Source organism: Liolophura sinensis, chromosome 7 (assembly GCF_032854445.1).
Source record: "Liolophura sinensis isolate JHLJ2023 chromosome 7, CUHK_Ljap_v2, whole genome shotgun sequence".
Taxonomy (NCBI): Eukaryota; Metazoa; Mollusca; class Polyplacophora; order Chitonida; family Chitonidae; genus Liolophura; species Liolophura sinensis.
This window is the reverse complement of record NC_088301.1, coordinates 47,016,976-47,040,820: the sequence shown is the minus strand read 5'-3', so window position 1 is coordinate 47,040,820 and position 23,845 is coordinate 47,016,976. Positions and strand designations below refer to the sequence as shown.

Here is a 23,845-nt window from a genome sequence, read left to right as displayed (position 1 = left end):
AGGAAGCCTTTATACACTACGCACGGTTGTGTAGTTGCAGGCTGGCATCTGTGTATATATTTAAGCACGGGTACCTAAATGCAATCCAGTAGCCCTACACAAAACTTCTTGTTCTATGTAGTCCCTTTAAAAAGGTTTTCCCGACATAATCGTTATCGAACGTCCACAGCAAAATTGTTGATCAGGCACACTGATAAATTTTTTGACAAAAAGTCGTGTTTGGCCTGTCGGTTGGCAGGCAAAGATACCACCATTCCCTGCTCAGACAAGAACGACAACTCTTGAGATTGACAAGCCGACCGTCACCTTCTGCCTTTCCGTGCAACCCCGGAAGTCAGCAACGAACACAAAGATGGCGGGGCATGGACAGGGACAAGTACAGAGACATATTCAGCAGGACTGGCGTGAACGCGAATATATAGAAGTCATGACAGGAAGCATCAAGAGGATTGCAGACTTCTTAAACTCTTTTGGTAAAGTCTATCATTAATGTGTCAAACTCGTACGATTTCTGTGTTTTATGAGAAGGGTCTCCTGATGTCAGATATCGGCAGATTTGTTTTCGACTCCCTATTTCTCACATCTATAATATGTCATGTAAAACAATCCTCGTGCCTTAATGCAAGGTAACCCAAAAGAGCTTTTTTAAAATATCTAATGTAATACCACTAAACAGCTAATGCAACCCACATAGACCGTAAGCTAAAGAATTTTTTGGCAGCGAAATTTGGGGTAAGGTGCACACGGCTTGTTTTGTGTTATGTTCATTACCGGGTACTTTTTCTTGGAGTAGTGCTATGTCACTAAATTGAAAATGTCCGTTCAGTTGTCTTCCCATATAATACCAAACGAATTGGAAAATATTTATTTACCATAGTGTGTAAGGCATTTCAGGAATCTCTCAGTGCATGCAGGAAGAACGAGACAGGGTGGAGGGCTCTCACTAACTAACGCTGTAAAAAGGCGTGATTTCATGGCATTTGCGGGTACCATTGGGCCGACAGGCCCGGCTACGGAAGATGTGTAGCAAGTACCATAAAATCTCATGTTTTAGCTGGGTTAGTTTGCGAGAACCCTCACCCTTTCTCATCCATATCTGCGTTAACTCGTGGGACTCCTGAAATGCTGACTTGGTTTACCGTACAGTAATATCCAACATTCACAAAGCTTTTGTAAAAAAAATTTTGTAACTAATGTCGTGGATGAAGTCGGCTTCTGTAACCATAACTTCTTTTTGAAAGAAGTTTCAAGACATGTTACTTATTAAAGTTTGCGAAAGAGACCCCTTGATGATAGCTACCCCACTCTACAAGTAGCGAGACATTATAATTAGATGGCACAGTGTACATGGTAATAGGAACTACAATTTTTCTGCATTGCAGTGAAGTCATGTCCCAGATTTTACTCATTAAGACAATGATGGTGTAAAATTCTGTTCATTTATTGGGATAGGTAGTTTAGTTTTGATTACAGGAGTTTGTGTTGACATAGTTGAGAAGTGATACAAACCTAGTTAAGTTAAAAGCCAATTGTGGCAATATTTCACGATCTCATAGTTGTGGGTTGGATGTGGTATAGTTATCAAATATTGCCACATTTGACAGTTTATTTGAACTACAACGAACCATACAGCCATACAATACTACATTCATACTGACAAGCAATCTTCACAAGGACCATGATAAATAACATGTGACAAAATGTTGATTTTTACAGGTTATAATACAAATTATATTAATAATAGTATTTCACAGAAGGCTCATTAATTTTTTACAGAAAAGTTTTTCATGGTAGTCCTACATCACGGTATCTTCTGTCCGATATTATTTTGAAGTCACTATGTACAGTGAAGTTACGTGTCCTCATATTTACTCTTCTTGGAGTAGTGCCAGAGTTCTACCACCTCACACCTCAGGCACTTATAGTGTGTCTCCTGTGAAAGTTGAAACCGCCACAAATATGCTCACGTGCAGAACATTGTCACCATTAAGGGTTGGTTTGTTTCAATGAGGGTCGATGGTCGAAACCGACAGGCAACAAAGGAAGATGAAGATGAAGCTGAAATTATATACTTGTATGGGTGTGAACTTTCACAGGAGACACACGTTTCATGGATTGATGATGTGGTTAAATGACTGTTCATGCGAATTAATGTTTGATATGTTTTAGTCTTCACTCATAAATGCATTATCAATGCTCTTACCTTTGTTTTGTAGACACATCCGTAAGGTCCAGACTGGCCACGCTGAACGAAAAGTTAATGCAGTTAGAACGACGCGTAGAATACATAGAAGCTAGAGTAAGTCTCTGTCTTCATTTTGAACCTTTTGCTTTGAATAGAATCTGTAGTCAGAAAGAACTTTGAGAGTGCAAACATCTGCCAGAGTTACATCATGATGTACAAAGTCGCGTATTGCTGACATCTTTGGTAACGATACTCTTCATTTCTGTTCGTTATGTCACTGGTGAAGTATAGTCTTAAACAGTAGTGGATCCTTCTGCAAATCACCATCAAGATTTAAGGGGTTGGAGCTTATTCCTAGGTCGGGCTGTGCACAGAATTTCATTCAAGCAAGTGAAAGAAAAGTACAAAAATGCTTCTTCGCTTTCTTGAGGTGTAGATATAGCTTTAAACGTTTTTCGTAAGGCCTCAGTGGTCATTATGGAAATTAAGTAGGCTGAAATAGTGACTTAAAGAGTGAAAGAGCTGTCCAAAGAATTAAAAATGCGACAGAACCAGGTGTGGCACTTCCATTACCTTTATTGATGAAGTCATTTCCAAAAATTTCCTACTATTGACATTTTTTTTTGGCATAAATTACTTCATTTCCCTTGAAACAATAGTCTTCCTTCAAGAGTTCCTGTTCATTTAATCTTTAATATTTCTGTTAAGTAGCTGACGGACAGACAATCAATTTCCAACAAAGTATAGCCCCCTGGGCACCGATAACTAAACAGTAAAGTTAAATAAATATTGAAAAGTAGTGTGTTATCTTAACATCATTTTCCTTATCATTTGTGATGGGAATTTTAAGGTTTATAACCCCTCAGCTGGTGAAGGGGTACACGCGCACTGCAGTGTCAAAGTAGAGGCGTTTTACTGTTATTTGGACCGTCTGTGTAGCTTTTTCGAGTCTCCCATTAAATGATGTATATTGACATTGGTTGTATTTGTTGCTTCAGATCACAAAAGGAGAGACATTGCATTAACAGAACCTTTACCTGATGCTGATACAGGAATGTGGCACTTGATGAAGATCTGAGATTATAATCATACAGTGCACTTGTGTGTGTTGATGTAAGAGGAGACAATGTTAAGATTGTGGTTGGAAGTGGATGCACTATGTACATGGGGCACAAGATGGTGCTTCAAGCCCTCATTGAAGAAAGTGAAAGACTGACAGGATTTTCACTAACATGTTATGGTAGAGAAATGCAAGCGTGTGTTTGTGGTATGCTTTTCTTTGTAGATACATTATATTATCTGCATGTAAATATTTGTAGACATCTTAGCTATTCAGTTGTTTTTAGAACACTGTGATTTGGTTTTTGAATAGTCAGTGGTAATAGAATCCTGTTTCAGTCCTATTTCATAACTAAAGTGCAGCACTTGCTTATCTTGAAAGTATATACATCATTATTGACATAGTTTGTACAACAATGTTAAATCATCACAATCTCATTATAATTACTATTGTAAATAAATGTGATGGTAGAGGTGGGGGAGTTTCTCTGTATATGCAAAGGACATTTTCCTGAGGTCATTCAGCAGGAATTTTGCATTTCAGTACGGTTCTTAAATTAGGCAAGAAATCTAGGATACTGTTCGATCAAAGCGAGTAAAATTGTCTCTATACAAAACTCATAAAGTTGTCAAACCAACTTTTGTATCCAAAAATAAATAAAAGTCTATTGTTTTTCCTTTTTCTTAAAAAATGTGCTTAGAAAATTAGAGTATTAATGATTTGCAGATCTCAAAATACTGTGACCTTGTCATTGAATCTTTTGATCTTGTGTATGTACCCTACGACTGGGACCTACATCAGTTCTGGAAAAAAGTTCTGGAATCATTTCTGGGTAAGAGAGAAATATATAATTTTTGATCCCAAGTAAAAATGCCGTTGACATGTCTATGTTATACATCAGTTCAGATCTGGTGAATTTGCAATATGGAATGTTGAGTGATATATTCAAAAAAGTTATTTAAATATTATAGGAGCTACTACATCATTTGTTACTTAAAGAAATGCAATGACTAGAAGAATATAGTTTGGAATCACACTATTAGATTTTGCCCATGGGAATGGCCATATTTTCTGTGTTCTGTTAAGAAAGGGAGATAAATGTTGAATGCAATAAATTACTGTTGTAAAAAGTAGTTCCCCAATATATGATTGGAGAGTTGAGGTACAAGTACTTCCCATCTTTGCTTGAAGTAAAATACATGTATATGATTTTATAGATTAGCTGTGAAAGTTCATATTTATCAGAAATGTGATATTTGTGTCACATAAATATGATGTGAACAATAATTCTTTCCTTATGAACGATGATTCTCAGTAACAATTTAAAAAAATATCAATTTCAGTTCATTTTTAGAGAAGGGTGAACTTGTGCTGACTGCAGTTTGTCTCATGAAACACCATCAGTAGACTCACAGTCTTGTTGATGCATGTGTTAACTGCCTTGTGTCTGCATTTTTTTGTTAAGCTCAGGTTTTATATCAATCTTCTTGCCCAGTCATTCTCCAAATTGGTAGACATCAACACACAACATTTAAGACGAGGAATATAATTAATTCAGTGGATTTTATGTAGAGTAATTGCCATAACCAGGAAATTGTTTCCGTTTCTGACTTAACTTTTGTACTGTTACTTTTACTTCAATCTCTTTGAAATGCGAAATAACGACGGAACTCAACTGGAGCTTAATTCCAGTCATTATTTGTATGCGGAGGATCTCTGTGGCCGAGGGGGGTAGCAATCCAGCACGACTCAGTGAGCCAGGAACCTCCCACCAATGCAGTCGCTGTGAGTTTAAGTCCAGCTAGCTTCCTCTCCGTGAGAAGGTCTGCCATCAACCTGCAGATGGTCGTGGGTTTCCTCCCACCATAATGTTGGCTGCTGTCGGATAAGTGAAATATTCTTGAGTACGGCATACAATACCTATCAAGTAAATAAAAAAATACAAATAAATTACGGTTTGCGAGTTCAATCTATAAAGTCGTATGACCATGATCGTCTGGGACCAACCCTGTAAGACCAGTTGAGTTCATTCGTGTCTCAAGCTCAACATGCAGTGAAATTTAAAGGGGCTTTCACACCTTGCCGAGATTCATTCCCAGATTTCCCCATCTATAACTCTGCAAGAAATTTTTCATACATCAAGAAGACAGCAGTATCTGACGAGTTCAATATAACTGAATTTCGAGTTCGGTATGAGGACTGCCGAGATATCCACAAGTTGTTCCGGTTTTAGCATGGGTTTTCACGATTTTGTTACGAGTTGTCATGATTTATGTACGAGTTATCTACGAGCTCAAGACGACTTCCCCAGAATTTAGTGTGGGAATTTTTCCCTCTCTGGCAAGATAATTCACTTTATGGCTAGAAGGCCACAGAGACCAACACATGCTTCTCTTCTTGTAGAGGAAGAGGAAACTTGGGAAGAAAAGGAATCTTCAACGACAATGAAGAACTGGTTCAGTTGACGTTGGCTCGTCACGTGATGGAAAGAATATACTTGTAGTGCACTCTTATGTGGTGCGGGTTCCTCCCAGACAGTTTTGGAGTGCGTAGCAATGAAGTATTTATGAAATCGGGGCAACTCTGAACGACTAGGGACTGCTGGTGGTAGGCCCTAACTCCAACTGAACTCGTAGCAACCTCTTAACCAACTTGTCCCGTTCAACATCCTTACAGACCTCGGGAAAGTAGCCATAAATAATAATCATAGATCGGTCGTTTACGCAGGGTATTCTTTCATCCATATAACTGATTGCCGTCGTCAAAGTATACGGAAACAAAATATTTTTGTCCATTCCACTTTGCCAGGTGTGACGTTACACACGAACACATGACGTCATCAATCGTTGACATATCCACAAATGACGCAGCCCTTTCAAACACTCCTGACGTCATCCCGGCATAAATGCTTTACTCAGCGTAACATCTGCCTGATTCGACGTCATACAGGGAGTATTATCACGTCACATCAGGAAGATTTTACGAACACAGTCGAAGATTTTGTTTTTCAAGGAATCTTCAGTTACATGGATTAAATAGTGTTTTTCATCAAAATTCTACTGAAACATAGTGTTAGGCTTACTCTGTAGGATTTCTTTCATATCATTGTAATATTTCTACGCAATCTGTATTCTGACCAGAGTTTAGTTCAACTAAAAAAATAACGTCGATTGTGACGATATTTGACGATCTGATAGTTGACGGCTGTTTGTCGACGTTTATTTTAATTGATGTAGGCAAGAATACATGTACATAAAACGCTTGGTTTTAGTGTCCTAACATATAAAAATACAATAAGTTTCTCTGGCACATTTAACCGAACATGAATAGCCAGTGCCTTATTTCGTCAGCTTGAAGGGAGGTAACCCATCTCATACAAGGCATTTGATTCAGTTTTGTCCAGTAAGTTAATCTAGCATGTATGGTTGCCAGTTCAAGGGCGTTGGAAGGGGATGGGGGAAGGGGGGGGGGGGGGGGGGGGTCAAGTGGGCCATGCATATGTTCCCCCCCCCCCCTACCCCCCTCCAAAAAAAAAAAAAACACACACACACACAAACACTTTTCAGGTCCGGAAATTATATATAGGCCTAGTTGTAACACAAACAGGCCCCTTCGCCGAATAAAACATCACACTATTGCAAATATATTTTCTCGGTAAACTAAACATGGTAAACAGCAATTTTCCAAGTGCACATTACTATTAATATAGGGCCTACATGTTTTTTCCGACCTTGGGCCTACATATTTATATATGTTTATGAATTAGCTCCCTTAGGTGAGACTCGTCAGTCGATTGAAATGGGGCCGCCTGACAAACTTCGTCGAGTGCAACTTTAAAATATATCCAACCACCTGGACATTTTTCATGGAGTTTGACATATGTTCATTTTATTGTTTTTATTTCTGTTTATGAGAGTTACTTAGCGAAGGCGGTTTTTGAAGTACAAACGTTCATGCCACATGTACTGAAATAATGGTCTTTTTTTTAATAACAATTTTTCTGCAACGTCGGTTTTGTATTTTCTGCATCCATACAACCATGGCTGCAATTGTCGTAAGGTTGTGAATTTTGATTATTTCTCAAAGATTTTGCTTTTCCAGATCACATGATATAGTGTCGCGAAGTTATATATACCTGTTTTTCCAAACTGATAATGTGCCAAAATTACATAGGTTTGCTTGTTTTAACTTTCAGTACACATGTGGAAGTAGCATATATTAATATAAACAATTCTCCCATGGATGGGCAAATCATCTACAGTGTAATTTGACCAAAAAATGGACTCATTTGTCTCCAAACACCATGTTTTTTTTTTCTAATTTAGTGACAGTGTTTCAATGCGATGACGTTGCAGTTCTATTCAGCCCAAAAAGCAGAATAATTAATATATTTGTACAATATATGCAGTAATTGGTGGTGTTGAGTTATTTATTTCATTGTGGTTTATCGTCGTGTATACATGTGAATGGCATTGATTTCAATGAAAAGCAAGCCAGCGCGAATAGGCCGGCAAGTTTACCATGGATGTTTCTTTCCACCGACTCTCCTCCATACCAGCTAAATGTTTGTATTAGTCAATCTACACCAACATTTCCCCGACACGCAAAAAATTAATGTTGAATTCTGGATAAATTGTTACATTGTTCTTTGTTGACCCGTGGTTCTCCAGGCAAAAGCGTCAACAATTGAGATAAACGTCTATTTCATTTTTTTTTCAGACAGGCTTAAATAGTCAATAACACCTCAAATGGCATATCTCAGATACGGCAAATCATCTTAAAGGCGATATAGCTCCTTCATCGCTATATCGCTTCCGGGGCCTTGACGCCCCCCACCCCCCAACTTTGAAATGGCTTCCTACGCCACTGTAATTGATTTACACAAGAACACATCAAATAGCATGCACTTTGTCAGTGCACTTCCCTCGATCATGCACGGAGGAATATATTATTAGTTGTGAAGATCGGCGGTGTAATCCAGGATTTCCACTTTCCACCACCCAGAAACCTTACTGCCGTCAGAGAAGTGATAAAGTCGTGAGCACCATGTTAAACACCATGTATAGTCGATCGGCTAATGCTGAGTTGTCCAAATTTGTCTGCATCATTAGAAAATCCGAATCAACGCACACTGCGGTATCATGAACTAGGCTTAAGCAATGGTACATGTCACAAAGATTTGATTTATTTATTTGATTTGTATTTTACACCACTCTCAAGAGCGACAGCAGCTATGCAGTCATGGGAAGAGACTGAGTATGCAGAGTCTGGGCGAATTCCACGACCCTCCACCGGTTGCAGCAAAGTTAAGGACAAGTTCTCTCAAAAGTATATCCATGCATGTTTCACAGAATTTTAATAGGCTTTAAAGGTCTTAAATAGGCCCAAAGAAATATATTTACTCTTTGTATAAGTTGAAAATACGTTCTTATTATTCCTCTGACAAGTGGGCCGGCCGTATATACAATAATGGCCGTGTAGTCTTTGCATGTAGAAATCTTAATCCTGGCGTCGACATAAGCATGCATGGACAGTGATCTGATCTGCTCTAATTACCAGATTTCATACTTGCCTCAAAGCCCATAATGTTCGATATAGTTATAGATACAAGTATTAAAGTCAGCTTTAAAAGTTATATCCAAACGAATGCATACATCGGCGATGAATCTATACCCCATGTGTTCATCATATATCAAGGTTCGCCTTACGGAGGTGCATGGACACAACAACTGTCATATATAGAGGTGTAGGGCGGTTTGGACGACAGGGAGTTTGGACATATATTGACTAGGCCCCAGAAACTCCACATTATAGCTTCTCTGAATTCGTTGAGACAATGCAGCGAATAACTGAAAAAAGTTTTGTGTCACTGATTGATCATGGTGGTAAATTCAACCCATGTTTAATCGAGAGGACCTTTCTCAAGGTCAATCCTGATCGCCCCCTCCACCCCGGTTAACGTGGTGAGGTTTCAGAGGAAAAAGATTTATTTATTTGATTGGTATTTTACGCCGTATTCAAGAATATTTCGCTTATACGACGACGGCCAGCATTATGGTAGGTGGAAACCGGGCAGAGCCCGGGAGAAACCCACGACCATCCGCAGGTTGCAGACAGACCTTCCCACGTACGGCCGGAGAGGAAGTCAGCATGAGCTGGACTTGAACTCACAGCGGCCGCATTGGTGAGAGACTCCTGGGTCATTACGTTGCGCTAGCGCGCTAACCTACTGAGTCAGAGGAAAAAGAGGACAAGGAGAGAATTCAGTTCTGTTCTTCTGGTGCAATAACCATCATCACATACAGTATAACATGTATGGTGTATGTCTATTTCATAGGTAGGCCTGGTTCGAAATTGCTGTAAGGCACAGTAGACCTAAGATCATTTTGTGCCGACACGATAGGCCTATAGCTAGGCCTTAAATTCGGACAACAATCTTGTCTCCGCTGTTACAGACAGCGTTTGGACTAAACAATATGTGCGATTTCAAACTGGATGTAGGTCAGTTTACATTTGTGCAAGCGTAAACCTGATGACAATAGATACGTTGCACCAAGTAACAAAAAGCGGAAAAATCGGTCTTGAGAGTGTTTTGAGTTGCTATCCCTGCGAGGAGTTTGTAAATCTCGTATTTTCTCGCAGGTGCCCGTGTGCATCCGGGTTAGTCATTTCAAATGGTTTGTTCAATGGAGTGAGGTCAGCCGTGCTTGATTTTGCGGCATCGGTACCATTTCTTGTGATTGTGTACTAGTTTTACAATCGTTGAATGAGGCTCGCTGAGAAAGCAACCCCCAAATCTTTGGATTTTACAAGATCTGTTGAATAATTGTGTCGTAGTTCGCGGAGGAAAGTGAAGAAATCAGACTGTTCTGTGGTGACGCCCGTTGACTTGCGGACAAAATGGGGTGTGCGGTGAGCAGCGAAGATAAGCTAGCACAAGTGCGTTCAAAACAGATAGACAAAGCATTGCGGGCAGATGGTGAAAAAGCAGCACGAGAAGTTAAACTTTTACTTTTGGGTAAGTTTGGAAATAGTTTGTGATCTGCATTGGCTTACCCGTGAGTAACACGACATTGTTGTTCGGCAGTGCAACCGACGTTATTTTACCGTAAATCCCGGTGAAGTCCAACCCGGAATGTTGCCTCTGTTTCATTTATTTCTAGGTTTCATGGTTATCCATATATATATATATATATATATATATATATATATATATATATATACACACACAACATATTTGATATATGTTTGTACTTTACTGATAATTTGTCTTCACATTTTTAGTGAACTGTCTTCTAGTTCAATGTTGTATGTTATGAAAGTTTCTCATTTTCATAATAGTTACGGTAATGGCTTTATTTCAAGCGGGATTTTATATCAAAAATTCTTACTTCAAATAGTTGTTCATAGAGTCTAGCCATGTTTTCAAATCACATTCCTGGAAATTCCCAATACTTTTATTTTATGTGTTTTAGACTTTGGATAAAAATTTAACCCACATGTAAGGTCACGATATTGTGTGATCAGAGTGAAGAGAAAACTGGATTTATGTCTGATATTAAACATAGATTGGACCTTTTGTGATCTGTCTTATCATATTTCGGTCATTATCATCTCTTTCCACATTAAATCAGTTGCATTCCGGGATCATCAGTTTTGCATTATTTCATGTCATTGCTCATTTGTTTTCTGAAATGCAACAGTAGAATTTAAAGAACTATGCTGACTTTACTAGTCATTTTATTCCATGTTAATACTCATGATTGGATGCATAATTCAGGTTGCTTAAAAATACTATCATTTAGCAGATGCACTTGTGGTGACATACATCTATTCTACTTTAATAAAATCAGGTCTGACAGCAATCTGTGATGGTCGTAGGTTGCACTGAGCTCTGCCTGATCTACTACCAACATAATGCTAGCCACTGTTGTATATGTGAAATATCCTTAAGTACAGCATGAAACACCAATCAAACAAATGTATAAATAAATTCACTGAAAAAAAAATGATTTTCAAACTTTTTAATGTATAGGCCTATATATGTGACCAAGCTTGGCGTGAGTGGATTCGCGCGAATGCTCATCTGATTTTAAGGGTGACGTCCTTTTACCTAAAGTTTTCTACATTATTCATGTGCATGAACAGCTTCTAAAGCCTACAAAGAATAAGAAGTCAGCATTTATACCTTCAAAATATCATTTCGTTGATACTTAGTTATAATTTTGGAGTTATAATTTTGGCATTTATAAATTTAAGACATGAAATTGCCTGTAGTGGAGAGTAGCAATTATGCAACTGACTTAATATATATAAGCGTGTTAGGGCCCATGTTAATTTCAGATAGAATAATAAATTGGATGAAATACTGCTAATGGGAAGTTATAATTTCTGAAGCGAATTACTCTGTTAACTTTGAATAATTTTAGAGAATAGATATATGGTTTCAAAATTTAGTCCATGCCAGTTTGAATTTCTTATTTTGCATTGAGGTGGAGTACTAATGGAAGCTGTGATTATCTTGAGGGATTTCATTCAGTGCTACCAGCTGTTATCCAGCTTGGCAGATACTGTGAATACACAGGGCAAGGGAACTGTGTACTTCTCACAGTTTGTATAAAGTGTAGATTTGGTCAAAGCTGAAACAGCTCCATGTACATGCCATCTGCTTGGTATACAAAACAACAAAGAGTGTGTGTGACACCGACTAGATTTTCTGTAGAACGCATGAGGATTTGATAATTAATGGGATTATAGATTACTCAGTAGAGTACCATTTTCTGATCCACTGATTTAACATATTATTTAACATATGTTTTAACTGCGCTCTAAAGTTTTACTTTATAAATGCATTTATTGTATTGACAACTGTACAAATATATAATACAAAGTACATCAGCTATCTGCGTGTTGAGAAGGGTATATGGGAATTTGCCTGTGGCTCAAGGTTAAAACTTCACACCCAGGGTTTAAATCCCCACATACCCTTTACAACATGCGGATAACGATTTTGTCCCTACAGTATTCATCAAATAGAGAGCCATTCTTGAGTATATGTAAAGCTGAGCTAAGAAATATCATGCAAGCCATATCGCATGCATACAGCGCTGTATGCTGCTGTGACGTCACAATGACATGCCATGAAATGCAGCGTTACAAAGAATAATGACTTCAGTTGAACGCATCATGCTCAGTGACGCGCCATGGAATCAAGTGACTCAGAGAAACCTGACGTCAGCCAAACTCGTCCATATCCATTAAACAGCGATTTTGTATCAAAATGCCATTACAAAGGGAACTTTAATTTTATATAGGCTATCAATATACCCTTGGGGTTCATTAGTAGTGGGCTTTATCTGTGACCAGCTCTAATGTGTGTACATCTATCGTGTAACCACACTTTTATTAGAATTGCAATCATTCTATTAACCAATCAAATCATATTTAATCTGGCAATCTGTGTATAACGCATGCAATGTCGACTAGAAATTTAATGAGTGAAAAATGCTGAAGCAAAAACTAGATGATGAACTGTGTAAATGAATTTAATAAGAAATTCTTCTTTGTAAGCATTTATGTTCACTTTTTATACCGGAACTCAGAAATGTACATGTAAGTATATGTAAGCCTTTTGCATCGCAGGCAAGGATGAATGTACTAACTTTTCACTAGCAGACGACATATATTTAGCGGGCCTATATAGGCCTGAAAGTAGCTCTTATCTTGGACCTTCATCTAGAAAACAAACTGCTAGTATGTTGAATTTTAATTATGTCGACATAGCAGACAACATATATACATAGGTGGCCTATGTACAAGTAGCCTTTATGTTGGCCCTTCGTCTAGAAAACAAACCTTATAGTTCAATTTATAAGTATGCCTATTTCTTAATGATTAAATTAACTAGATCAGAAAAAATTGGATCGGAAAAACCGCAAGTGTTAAAAATTGGGCCTGGCCTGAGACAAGTTTAGAACTATATCGTTCTGTGTTTGAATTTGACCCAGGCCTTTATAATTGCACAGTCTGCTCTCCAGCTCAAATCAAAATCTTGATACATATATTCTCCGTCAATCAAGGTTACTGGTGAGGGATGAACTAGTGCATCACCAAAGAAGATATTACTTGGCCAAGTTAATGCTGACTGTAAATTGGAAGCCGATGAACTGGAAGTTACAGTAGCGGGAAGTATGACTGGAATGACTGCAGGCAGTTACAGTTTTGCAGGAGGTTTCATTCCAGAGATAGGCATACTACGTTTTGTTGATGCCATACCAGCAGTCATGGTTTCCCTCATTACCAACTTTTCATCCTCTGATACACGCTGATACACAGCAATGCTTGACACACTTTTGTGACCCATGACCGCCGTAATTTGTGACGCGCTGAAGGCGAACAGAGAAAGTATTATGGCCCTTGTGGCACGAATGCTGTGATTGGTATATATTTGGGACAGATTACTTGTTCACTCAGTCTGGACATGAAGCGTGATATAGTTTCCTTCCCAACTATTTACTGGTAAACCAGGAACGAATCCTTTGGGTACTGCCAGAACCTGTCCAGACCGGAATGCGGTTTAGCGATGTATGTTTGAAATGAACCCACTGGGCACATCGATGAGTGTGGTTCTTCTGGAATGAAACCCAGACACGTTATCTTTGTCACAAGCTCTATTATTTTTTGTCAGTTCGTCCACAGCCTTATATACGTATTTCAGTCCAGTGGTACTGCCAACTTTCACTGCAGATGTTGTCTCAGTTCATTAATGGCTGTCTTGAACATTTCATTTACATTGGTAAATGCTGGGCCTCTGATGATGTCAAATTTCTTACAGTGCAGCGAAGCTTTCAGATAGCAATTTAATCGTCCAGGAAACTTTCTAGGGAATTTGTTTTTGAGTGAGTACCGTCGTCTTTGCGACAGTCAGTGTAAAAGTGCGATAAAGCTTCATTAAGACTCACTGTGTCATATGCCTCAAAATCCACATCTTGTTTCTCAAGGAGGTATTCGTGAAATATCTGCAGTTAATTTACACTCTTTCGTTGACTCTGGAATAACTTTTTTTGCTAGCAATTATTCACTGGTGTGAGATGCAAATCATTTCTGGACGCCAGTAGACACATTGACATTATCCTCCATTTTTAGCGACCAACAACTTCAGCAGATGACAGTGGGCTGAACTGAGTTATCCCCCTTATTATAATCCTGCGCAGTAATTCTATTGCGCAGGGTATATGACATGTAAACCCCCAATGAAGATTAGGAGGCAATAGAAAATATTCATTTACATATAGTTTTGTGGAAGTGAATGTTTTTCTTAAGCCATATCAGAGATAAAATTTCTACTGGTAGCAATGTGTGTTTACATGTATTCTGTAAAGTTGGATGTCACGTGTTCACCCTAGTTGGGTGAACGCATAATGGCCGCCCCATGTGGAAGCATAGAGAAATAAGCCATTCTTAAGTAAGGCCTGGTTGTACGAAAGAACATTACGCAAGTTCTACAGGAATACTCTCTCTGGAAAGCTGAAAATTATATAAATCAAACAAATACCTATCTTTGACAGCCGTGCAAAAAAAAGCATTTTCTATTTTCTATTTCTATTGCACGGTATATGACGTGGCTAATCCTCGATGAAGATTAGGAGAGAATAGAAAATATTCATTTACATTCTAAATATTCATTTTCTGTTGAGGGGAGTGTGTTTTTTCTTAAGCCATATCAGAGATGAGATTTCTACTGGTAGCAATGTGTGTTTACATGTATTCTGTGAAGTTGGATGTCACGTGTTCACCCTAGTTGGGTGGAAGCAAGATGGCCGCCCCATGTTGAAGCATAGGGAAATAGGCCATTCTTTGCCATTCTGTCAGCGACCAGTGAGGCCTGGTTGTACAAAAAAACATTATGCAAGTTCTACAGAAATACTCTATCTGGAAAGCTGAAAATTATATAAATCAAACAAATACGCTATCGTTTAGAGCCATGCAAAAATAGGCATTTTCCTATGCTATGACATTTGGAGGAAAATTTTCTTCACCCACGGCGTCTGTTACTAAGGAGATCACATGGTCTCTAACCTCTGGGCTGCATTACAGATTGTAGTCTTACAAATATTTATTTCCAAGCAATTTTGTTCAAAAGCTTGACATAGCCTGGAAAATCATATGGGTCAGCATGGTGTTAAAGGTCTGATGGTCTAAAATACCTTCTTACACACTGAACTGTATGAATTTATACCGACATATCATGACAAAGCATGTATGAATATTCTATCCACAGAATGGGGATGTGTTTGAATGTAGTGGGATCTGAGCTTACATGTACATGTATGTGTTTTCTGACCAGTAATGTATTAACATGGATTCTTTCTAGTCTCTAGGAGAGAAGAGAGTAATCAAATTAAAAGTATCATGCAGTCTCAGCTCTGTCTTTCATTAAATATACATCAATTGCATTTTGAATATGCAATATTTAACCATCTAGGAAGAATAGTACAAAGCATTATCCCCACTAATGGTACATTGTCATATTGAACCACTTTATCATTATAACTAACAAGTCTATCGTACCCGACTTGAAGGTCAGGATCAAGGGGATATGTCTCGTTTTACATGGTCACCCTAATTCCTCAACCTTTTCGCATACGAAAGAGCAACTTTCAGTGTGATTTATGCACCATTTCACTTCGATTTTTGAGACAAATCTATATTGGTTGGGTTGCCCAGTTTTTGGGCTTCAGAGAAAGTATAGTTTTATCAGTCTACACAGAGTATTGCCTTCATAAACACCTTGCAAATGTGCGAAAAAGTTAAAGAATTAGAGTAATGTATAAGTATTTAATAAATAACACATATTTTTTTTTGTGAAATATATACCCCTGAAACTACAGATGTTAACAGCTTAAGTTTCATAGTAAAATCTCAATATAAACATGTGGTGCATTTATTCTTGTGTAAAAGGAAAGCTAAAGCATGTTGACTGTGCTTGTGTGTGTGTGTGTGTGTATATATGTAAATGTGTGTGTATATATATATATATATATATATATATATATATATATATATATGAATTATCCATGAAATGAATTCAGGTTGCAAAGGTGCAAAATTTGCACAATTTTATTTAGAACATATGTATTGTATGTTTCTAGTGTAATATATTGACATTGTTTCCTGTTCAGGACATGATTGTGGTACTCTGTCACAAAAGGGTAAGCTATCACATCACTTAAGCATTAGTCATAGATAGGTGCATTGGAACAGACATGGGTCACTTGCAATATTGACTCTTTCTGCATTTCGTTTTTTTATATCAAAGTTGGCTTGATGAGTCAGAGGAGTTTTCAGGTGCCTCGAGAGTGGTACAGCTGATCTGCTTGTTATGGATAGGTCACATGATGTGTGCCATTGTATATCCCATTTTAACGATCCAATCACCTTGGTTCATACCTGGACAAAGGGTAATGCTTTCAGACAGGCAGTTGTGGAGCCTGGCATAAATGCATTACACTGAACATTGTTGTAGGCTACATACATTAGAATAGTGCTGCACAACTGCCGTACGAAATGCATTCATGTAATTTTGCATGTCAAAAACCTTACATATGTAGTGAAAACCAATTGTGCAGTATATGCAATGTTGGTGAGATAATACAAATAGAGGGAACGTTTTATATTGGGTTTAGACCAAAATGCATTGTTTGAACTGAATGAAAATACATTTTAGTTGAAGGTGCATCCATTGTTGTACTGAACTGTAACTTGAGAGGAGAAATTCTATAAAATATATTTTAGACATTCTGACATGTATGACAACCTTACCTGGAAAAATTTTGGTAAGATTAATGAAATCAGGTTGAAAAGACAAGCCCTGATTTAGGGAATGTTTTTTAATGGATACTGCCCATCCAAAATATATATACTACTAGATTTCAAGAAGAGTTATTTGTAACCTACGTGTTTACTGGCCGTTGGCTCTATTTTCATATTTATTTGACCGTTCGTAATTGGGGCCTCCTCTCTGTTCCTCCACTACTGACTCAGACAAATAAGATATTCTGTTGATAACAGCTGTCTTTTAAAAATGTTGTGCATTTAGCAGAAAGTAACTTCTTGTCAAGATGCAGGTTGTTTAAACTTCACATGCTGAATGTTTGAATTTAATTTGATCATATACACATGCCTGGCTACAGGATATGTGATTTTATTGTTATTGTAAATGTTTATTTGGTATTTATTTACTCCAAGGACAAGATGTTATATGTTTGCCTGTTTCTCAAGGTGTGTTGTATACAGTCGATTTGCCTAGGATACATGAAGCATGTACACCATCCCTTTAACTTCTGAGGAGTGCTTTGAAGCCACAAGCAAAAGCTTTCTCAGATTCTTAAAGATGATGGAAGTTTGAAGCATTGAACAGTTTGGCAGACTGGATGAAAGTGTAAGGATTTCTTTGCAATTATTTCAAATTCCAAATGAAGAATGGTTTATTAATACATGTAGGTTTCCCCATTTCAGACCTCTGAAGGCAGAGAAGGATTGTGTTCATGTGTGTGTGTGTTTTTTTTTTTTTTTTTTTTTTTTGCAATCTCAGTAGGTCTATAAATTTATACAGCTGAATGAAGAATTTGTCCCATAGAACATGTAGATACATGAAATATTTACTTGTGCTGGAAATTAATGTGGGAGCCACGGTAACAGTGATTTTCTGGATCACCTGTGAAACAAATTTATTGAATAAAAGAACAAACTATAATGTGTATGTCATGAGTAGCATAGTTCAGGATTTTTCCTGCTTCTAACTTTTCAGTATTCATTTTTTAAAGTATATCATATTTATGCTAAATGTAGCTTTAGTTTACATGAAGCTTGTGTCGATAATTTGCTTCCAATTGCATTTATTGACTTGATGCTATGATGACCATGACTGTCCCAGCGTCATGTAGCCATGGTGAAGTAACTGTTTGTTTGCTTATCATGTTTTAGCTGCCAGGTCCAACTTTTCTTGTTTCACATCTCATACTCCTAGTGCTGGCTTTAGTGTTTGTATTCATTGATCTCAGTTACACATTAAGTACATCACCCTGAAGTATTTGCTCATATAAGCTGCTACACATATGCATTAATAGATTTGGTAAATGGAGTTCTCTGTATGGCTTACTAAAGTTATAGATCTCTTCAAAAAATTTTTACGTTTCATGCATATTTACTTTGAACTGCATGTATTATTAACACAGAGATAATGACAGAGCTAATTTGCCATACTGTGTTTTTTCTTACTGAGTGACATATATTTTGCTGATACCAAATTGATCAAAGGTGTGCTTAGTATTGTGTACATTGATTTCCTCTATCAAGGCATGATACATAGTGTTTAAATTACATACATATTATTCATTACCTTTGTAAGACAGCAAGGCTTGTCGAACTTGTGAAATTAAATATAACAAATTTCAAAAGATATTAAAAAAACACATATTATGACATCATAATGTAACTTGTAGAAAAGTGAACATATGTTCATCTGTATTGTATGTGAAGATGACAATCAAAACTGAATACATCTCACTCAGGTTGTCCTATTTAGACTCTAATTGTGTGAGTACATATATATATTTATATATTATATTGTACCTGTGCATGTGAGATAAGTATTAACTCCACCCCTAAATGGACAGTTACATGCGTTACCACATTGTTGCATGTAAACAGATATTTTACTAACAAAGGCAGATATATATTGCTGTTCCTTGTTTTTATTTGGTGCACCCTCCAGTCATGTTAGAATGCAACTTATGACTTCCAGTCTTAATGGACATATTGTGTGATTTCCTTCATATGCATGCAATCACACTTGACTTTTGTAGACGTATGTAAAGTTTTATCTGTTTTCAATGTCAGCCATGCGTGCAAATGTATGTTCACACACACACACACACACATACCTTTAAGCCTTTCATGCACTTCATACCAATCACTAGTCAGTTCAACTGTACATTATCCCCAGGCTACTAATATAAGATATTGATGTTGTATAACAAAAGTATAGCATTTTACAGAAGTGATACTTAAGGCTAAAGAAGCTATACAAGAGATTTTTGGCAAAAAATACTCATTCATTCATGAAATCAAATTTAACATTTTTGCAAAGAATATCTCAAATTATTACCTTTCAGTAAATAGGAGTACCTCCTGTACTTCTGACAATTTTAAAATAATTGCAGAGTTTGGAAATATTATAGAATTTTACAAACTTTGGAACTGTAATATGAGCATGGATGAAGCGGATATTTTGTGAAAGTTAATTTTTTGGGATATTTTAAAATAAAAATTTGAATGGTTTTGGGCTGCTCTATTTTTTCGCCAGAAATCTCTGTTATGGCCTCTTTAAATAAACTGGCGTTAAGCCAAAAGTAATTCATTCTTCAATTATACAGATGGAGACACCAGAATAGGCAGTGCTTTACAGAATCTTAATATAATATAGAAAATTGAGATTTGGTAAAGCAGATGTGAAATGCAATTAAAAGTGCTATATATTCTTTGTCAAGATCTTTATTTACTTGTAAAATTTGAATTGAAATTGACCTGTAATAATGGCGCTTTTCACCAAACTTCATATTGTTGGCAATTGTTGTATACATCTATATGTATATATAAAGTTGATTTCATCAGTGTCATTGTTTACAAAAAATTGAGATTTGGTAAAGCAGATGTGAAATGCAATTAAAAGTGCTTTATATTCTTTGTCAAGATCTTTATTTACTCGTAAAATTTGAATTGAAATTGACCTGTAATAACGGCGCTTTTCACCAAACATATTGTTGGCAATTGTTGTATACATCTGTATATATATATAAAGTTGATTTCATCAGTGTCATTGTTTACAAAGTGTATATGCATGTATATGTTGATGTAGCTTATAATTCATACATTTGAAATGAATCATGGTGTTCAGTAAAACAATAGCACAGATCATTTTAGATAGGTGAGCATGTAGAAAAAATGTTGAGAATCCAAATGGGTGTATAGGTGTATGCATATTTTAGTATATTATAAATTTGTTTCAACATTACTGACACAAGGCTGCAGCTAAGTTAAAATGGATTTGAATTTAACAGAAGACCATATTGGTTAGGTCTTATGGTGCAAATATTATTTATTTGTTTATTTATGTGATTGCTGTATTAAAGAATGTTTCACTTGTACAATGGCAGTCTGAGTTACGGATGAAACAGGAGGGCCTGGAGTAAACCATAAACCAAACACTGATCGGCATAAACAGCTACATGATGCTTTTTTGTCACCAATGTCCCACAGCACAGTGAAAGTATGGGAAACCACAAATTCCTTGTCCAGGTCGGGGTTTGAACCTCCACCTGGTGTGTCTTAGCGACTGTCTTAAAATTCAACCACATCCTGCTCTATAGGGCAACCTTATACCGTTTAGCTACTGAGGCTCCTGAACTCCTAATATTGATGTAACACCAGTTATAACTGCATACTGTGTTGTATCACCAATGGAGAAAGGTTGTATGTGAAACATTAACCATTTGCACATACCTTTCCATGACATAATGTAGTACATAATTATCTTTGGTATAATTTGTGATTTACAGTCAGATGTTGATCAAGTTAGATGTTTTTTGATTTTTTTTTTTTGTTTGTTTTTTCACCTTTCTGTTTTTATCAGTTGACATGCTATAATCAAGTTTGACTAGAATATGTTACAACTTGATCACACCAAATTTTGGTACTATATTTAATTTTGTGCAAATGGACATGTACACATTATTAGTAATTGCTTTATTCCATTTTGAATAGTTCATTTTACTAAATTGTTATTCATGTGTAGTATGTTTCATGTTCTCTAACTTTCCTTGTATTGGTGTGTTTTAGGTGCTGGAGAATCTGGGAAAAGTACAATTGTTAAACAAATGAAGTAAGTAAATTTTTTTTTTTTGGTGTTGTTGTTGCATGTGATTTGTGGATGAAAAACATGTATGGCGTGATTACCCTTGCGCGTTCATTCAGTAACTAAAGAAGTGTATTCTGTGAGCTGACCTATGAAGTCGAAGGATCAAATTCAGCTCTTGCTTGTTTGAATGAGGCTTTTTAACGAAAGTCAGGAAGGTTGTCTACTTGTAATGGGTGTTGTTTAACTCTGGGTAATGTTGTTTCTCACACCTGACCACCAGTATCTGGCTGCTGTTATACGCCTCTAAGTGAAAACTTTTTGACTATGGCATATAACCAATCAAATAGAGAAATAAATATATTGTGAGACATGGTTATAACTATACAGACATTGAAAGAAGATATGTAAGGTAGCAGGGCTGTGATATTAGTTTGCCATCCAGTTTGAGGACATTTTTCCACAAATGTGTAACAGGTATATATATACTCTCCAAACTTAAGGCTATGTTCAGTTCATTATATGTTTCTTGTATTCTGCACACTTCTCCAGGCGCTTGACTCTGTCAGGTGTGTGTAATTAGCACATGTGCCCCAAGAGTTTGAAGGCGTGGAAGGGTGATATCACGCCTAAAATTTCATTGGTGTAGCTATGTCACACATTTTCCAAGCCAAATACACTGATCCATGCTGAAACTTCTACAAAATGTCAAAAATGAAACAGAAATTTTCAGAGATGCTTCTGCGCATTAACTTAATAAGAGCTGATTTCTGATGTGATCAGCCACATAATGTGTGGGAAAAGGCACCTTCACCTAATGTGTTGTGTTTACCACATTGTTGCATAGATTTTCATTTCTAGGGCTCGATAAAAATATGCTCACTGCCTCACTTTGGTTGACAGATGCTGTGGCAAGTAAATATAGCACTCTAATTGCAAGTGTGGCGATTTTTGTTTCACCTCATTGGTGAAGAAAATAAAAATGCAGATCCACTGCTCTTTGCTTTTAATGCATGTACAGAAATATTCGGTTGCAAGTAAGTTTCCACCATCGTCTCAGTGAATACTATCCATGCTTGTGACTTCAGGTGAAGAACATCATTGACGGGAGCGGTCACTGACCTTGTGCAGATACTGCTTGCGAATATTGTCTTTGGGGAAAATAATATGCTTTACTCACTTCGGACCATGTGATCTTTATTCTAATGTATTTTCATAAGACATTATTCGTGGGAGGTTTGTAGTGAACTTGCCCGAGGTTAGGTTAAATTGCTGTTTCAAGATTTCGTTGAGCTATGTATTGCCTTTCCAGGGCACTGTGGAATATGCTTGTTTTGGCATATGTTCTTTGCTCACATTGGTGACTGCTTGTGCATCATAATGTTTTTAAGGAAAAACAGTCTGCCAAGATAACATAGACTGCCTTACACTTTATGGCTCACATGGACAAAAGCCACAGTGATTTCGATTTTATTTTTTTAATATGTACTCGCCGAATAAGAAAAAAAGATTTCTCCAGATCGTTGACAAGAAACAAAAGCAGCTCAAGTTGACCTGAACATTTCAGTTTGTAACTGTTCAGTTTGGCAACTTTTGCCTTTTAAGAAAATTTATCATTAACTAGTTGTATGCAGGTTTTATAATTTCCAACCAAAGCAATTATTTTTTACTCCAGATATTTCACATTCTGAGTTTAAGAAAACAGTGGTCTTTATATGTAAATGTGATCTAGTTTGCAGTGAACTTACATACATTTTTATGTGTATATACAGCCAGTTTGTTAAAAAAAATGATGGAATAAGCTTTATTATGTTTGTGAATTTGCTCTTATGAGCATTGGAAGTGAGCTTTAACTTTATGTTGTTTGATATAGTACAGCTGAAAATGGTGCTGGAATATTTCTTGTGTATGTTGTGTTTTTGTACCTGTACGTGTAGAGGATAAAGCCGGAATGCCGCAGTGTAGTGTGTGGCCCAACACTCATCACAGTTATGCTGCCTGCAGAAATGTTGTGAAATATTCATCCGGGCATTTCAGATTTTACATACCACACATACATCCTCATGTAGATCTGGCCTGCAGACCTCTTAGTTGCATTTGCCCTTTATCAAAACACAATTACATCACCATGCAGACAGACTCCCGTCTTCTATGAAACCTGCAGTGTCACAATGGCTTAAGTACTTCCTCACAGGGTTGTACATTATACATGGTTGCTTTGTTAACACCCTGTGTTGATTATGCAAGAACACCTTTGATAAATGTTGCCTTTTGACTCACAATACTGCAGGTTGAATGAAGGCATGTTTCTTTGCAACACAGGCATTGATGCATGTACTACGTGCGATTTGTGAATATGGCTCATATTTAATTCCATATTTGTTATTCAAACAGTAAGCAATGCGATAAAATTGCTTTTCTTGTGTATATTTAACTCAGATAAATGTACAAGACCAGTGCAGCTAATACTGATATAAAGTCGTTGCATATTTACGATTTTAGCCAAATTCAGACGCGAGTGCAGTAGTCCCAGTATCAGAGTATAAAAATAGAAGATTTAGTTCACATTTTATATACTGACTGTACACAATTATTTTGGAGCTAAGTATGAAATTGAGGATTTAGCTCAAAGCTAAATCTGGTATTAGGCCTTAAAATAGTTCAGAACAACAACAACCTAACTATT

The 23,845-nt window shown here is 37.0% G+C and overlaps 2 protein-coding genes across 2 annotated transcripts in view; both read left to right on the top strand.

Moving 5' to 3' along the window:
• The first annotated feature begins 338 nt into the window (after nt 1-338).
• On the top strand, nt 339-5,195 carry LOC135470486 (probable protein BRICK1). The gene is made up of 3 exons (XM_064749461.1): nt 339-473; nt 2,217-2,299; nt 3,184-5,195. Exons 1-3 carry the CDS (start codon nt 353-355, stop codon nt 3,208-3,210), a joined length of 231 nt encoding a protein of 76 aa, XP_064605531.1. The 5' UTR covers nt 339-352; the 3' UTR covers nt 3,211-5,195.
• A 4,733-nt stretch (nt 5,196-9,928) lies between these two features.
• The window catches only part of LOC135469717 (guanine nucleotide-binding protein G(i) subunit alpha), a 38,181-nt gene continuing 24,264 nt past the window's right edge, over nt 9,929-23,845 (top strand). The window contains exons 1-2 of the mRNA XM_064748279.1: nt 9,929-10,263; nt 21,144-21,186. Of these exons, the coding sequence (XP_064604349.1) occupies nt 10,146-10,263; nt 21,144-21,186 (161 nt within the window). The 5' untranslated portion in view covers nt 9,929-10,145. The remainder of the gene's footprint in view (nt 10,264-21,143; nt 21,187-23,845) is intronic.

Excerpts from the sequence above, each read along its gene's own strand:
- LOC135470486 (XM_064749461.1), top strand. The coding sequence starts at position 353 with ATGGCGGGGCATGGACAGGGACAAGTACAGAGACATATTCAGCAGGAC. Across the intron at positions 474-2,216 it reads AGACTTCTTAAACTCTTTTG|ACACATCCGTAAGGTCCAGA; the intron begins GTAAAGTCTATC and ends TTTGTTTTGTAG. Across the intron at positions 2,300-3,183 it reads TAGAATACATAGAAGCTAGA|ATCACAAAAGGAGAGACATT; the intron begins GTAAGTCTCTGT and ends TTGTTGCTTCAG.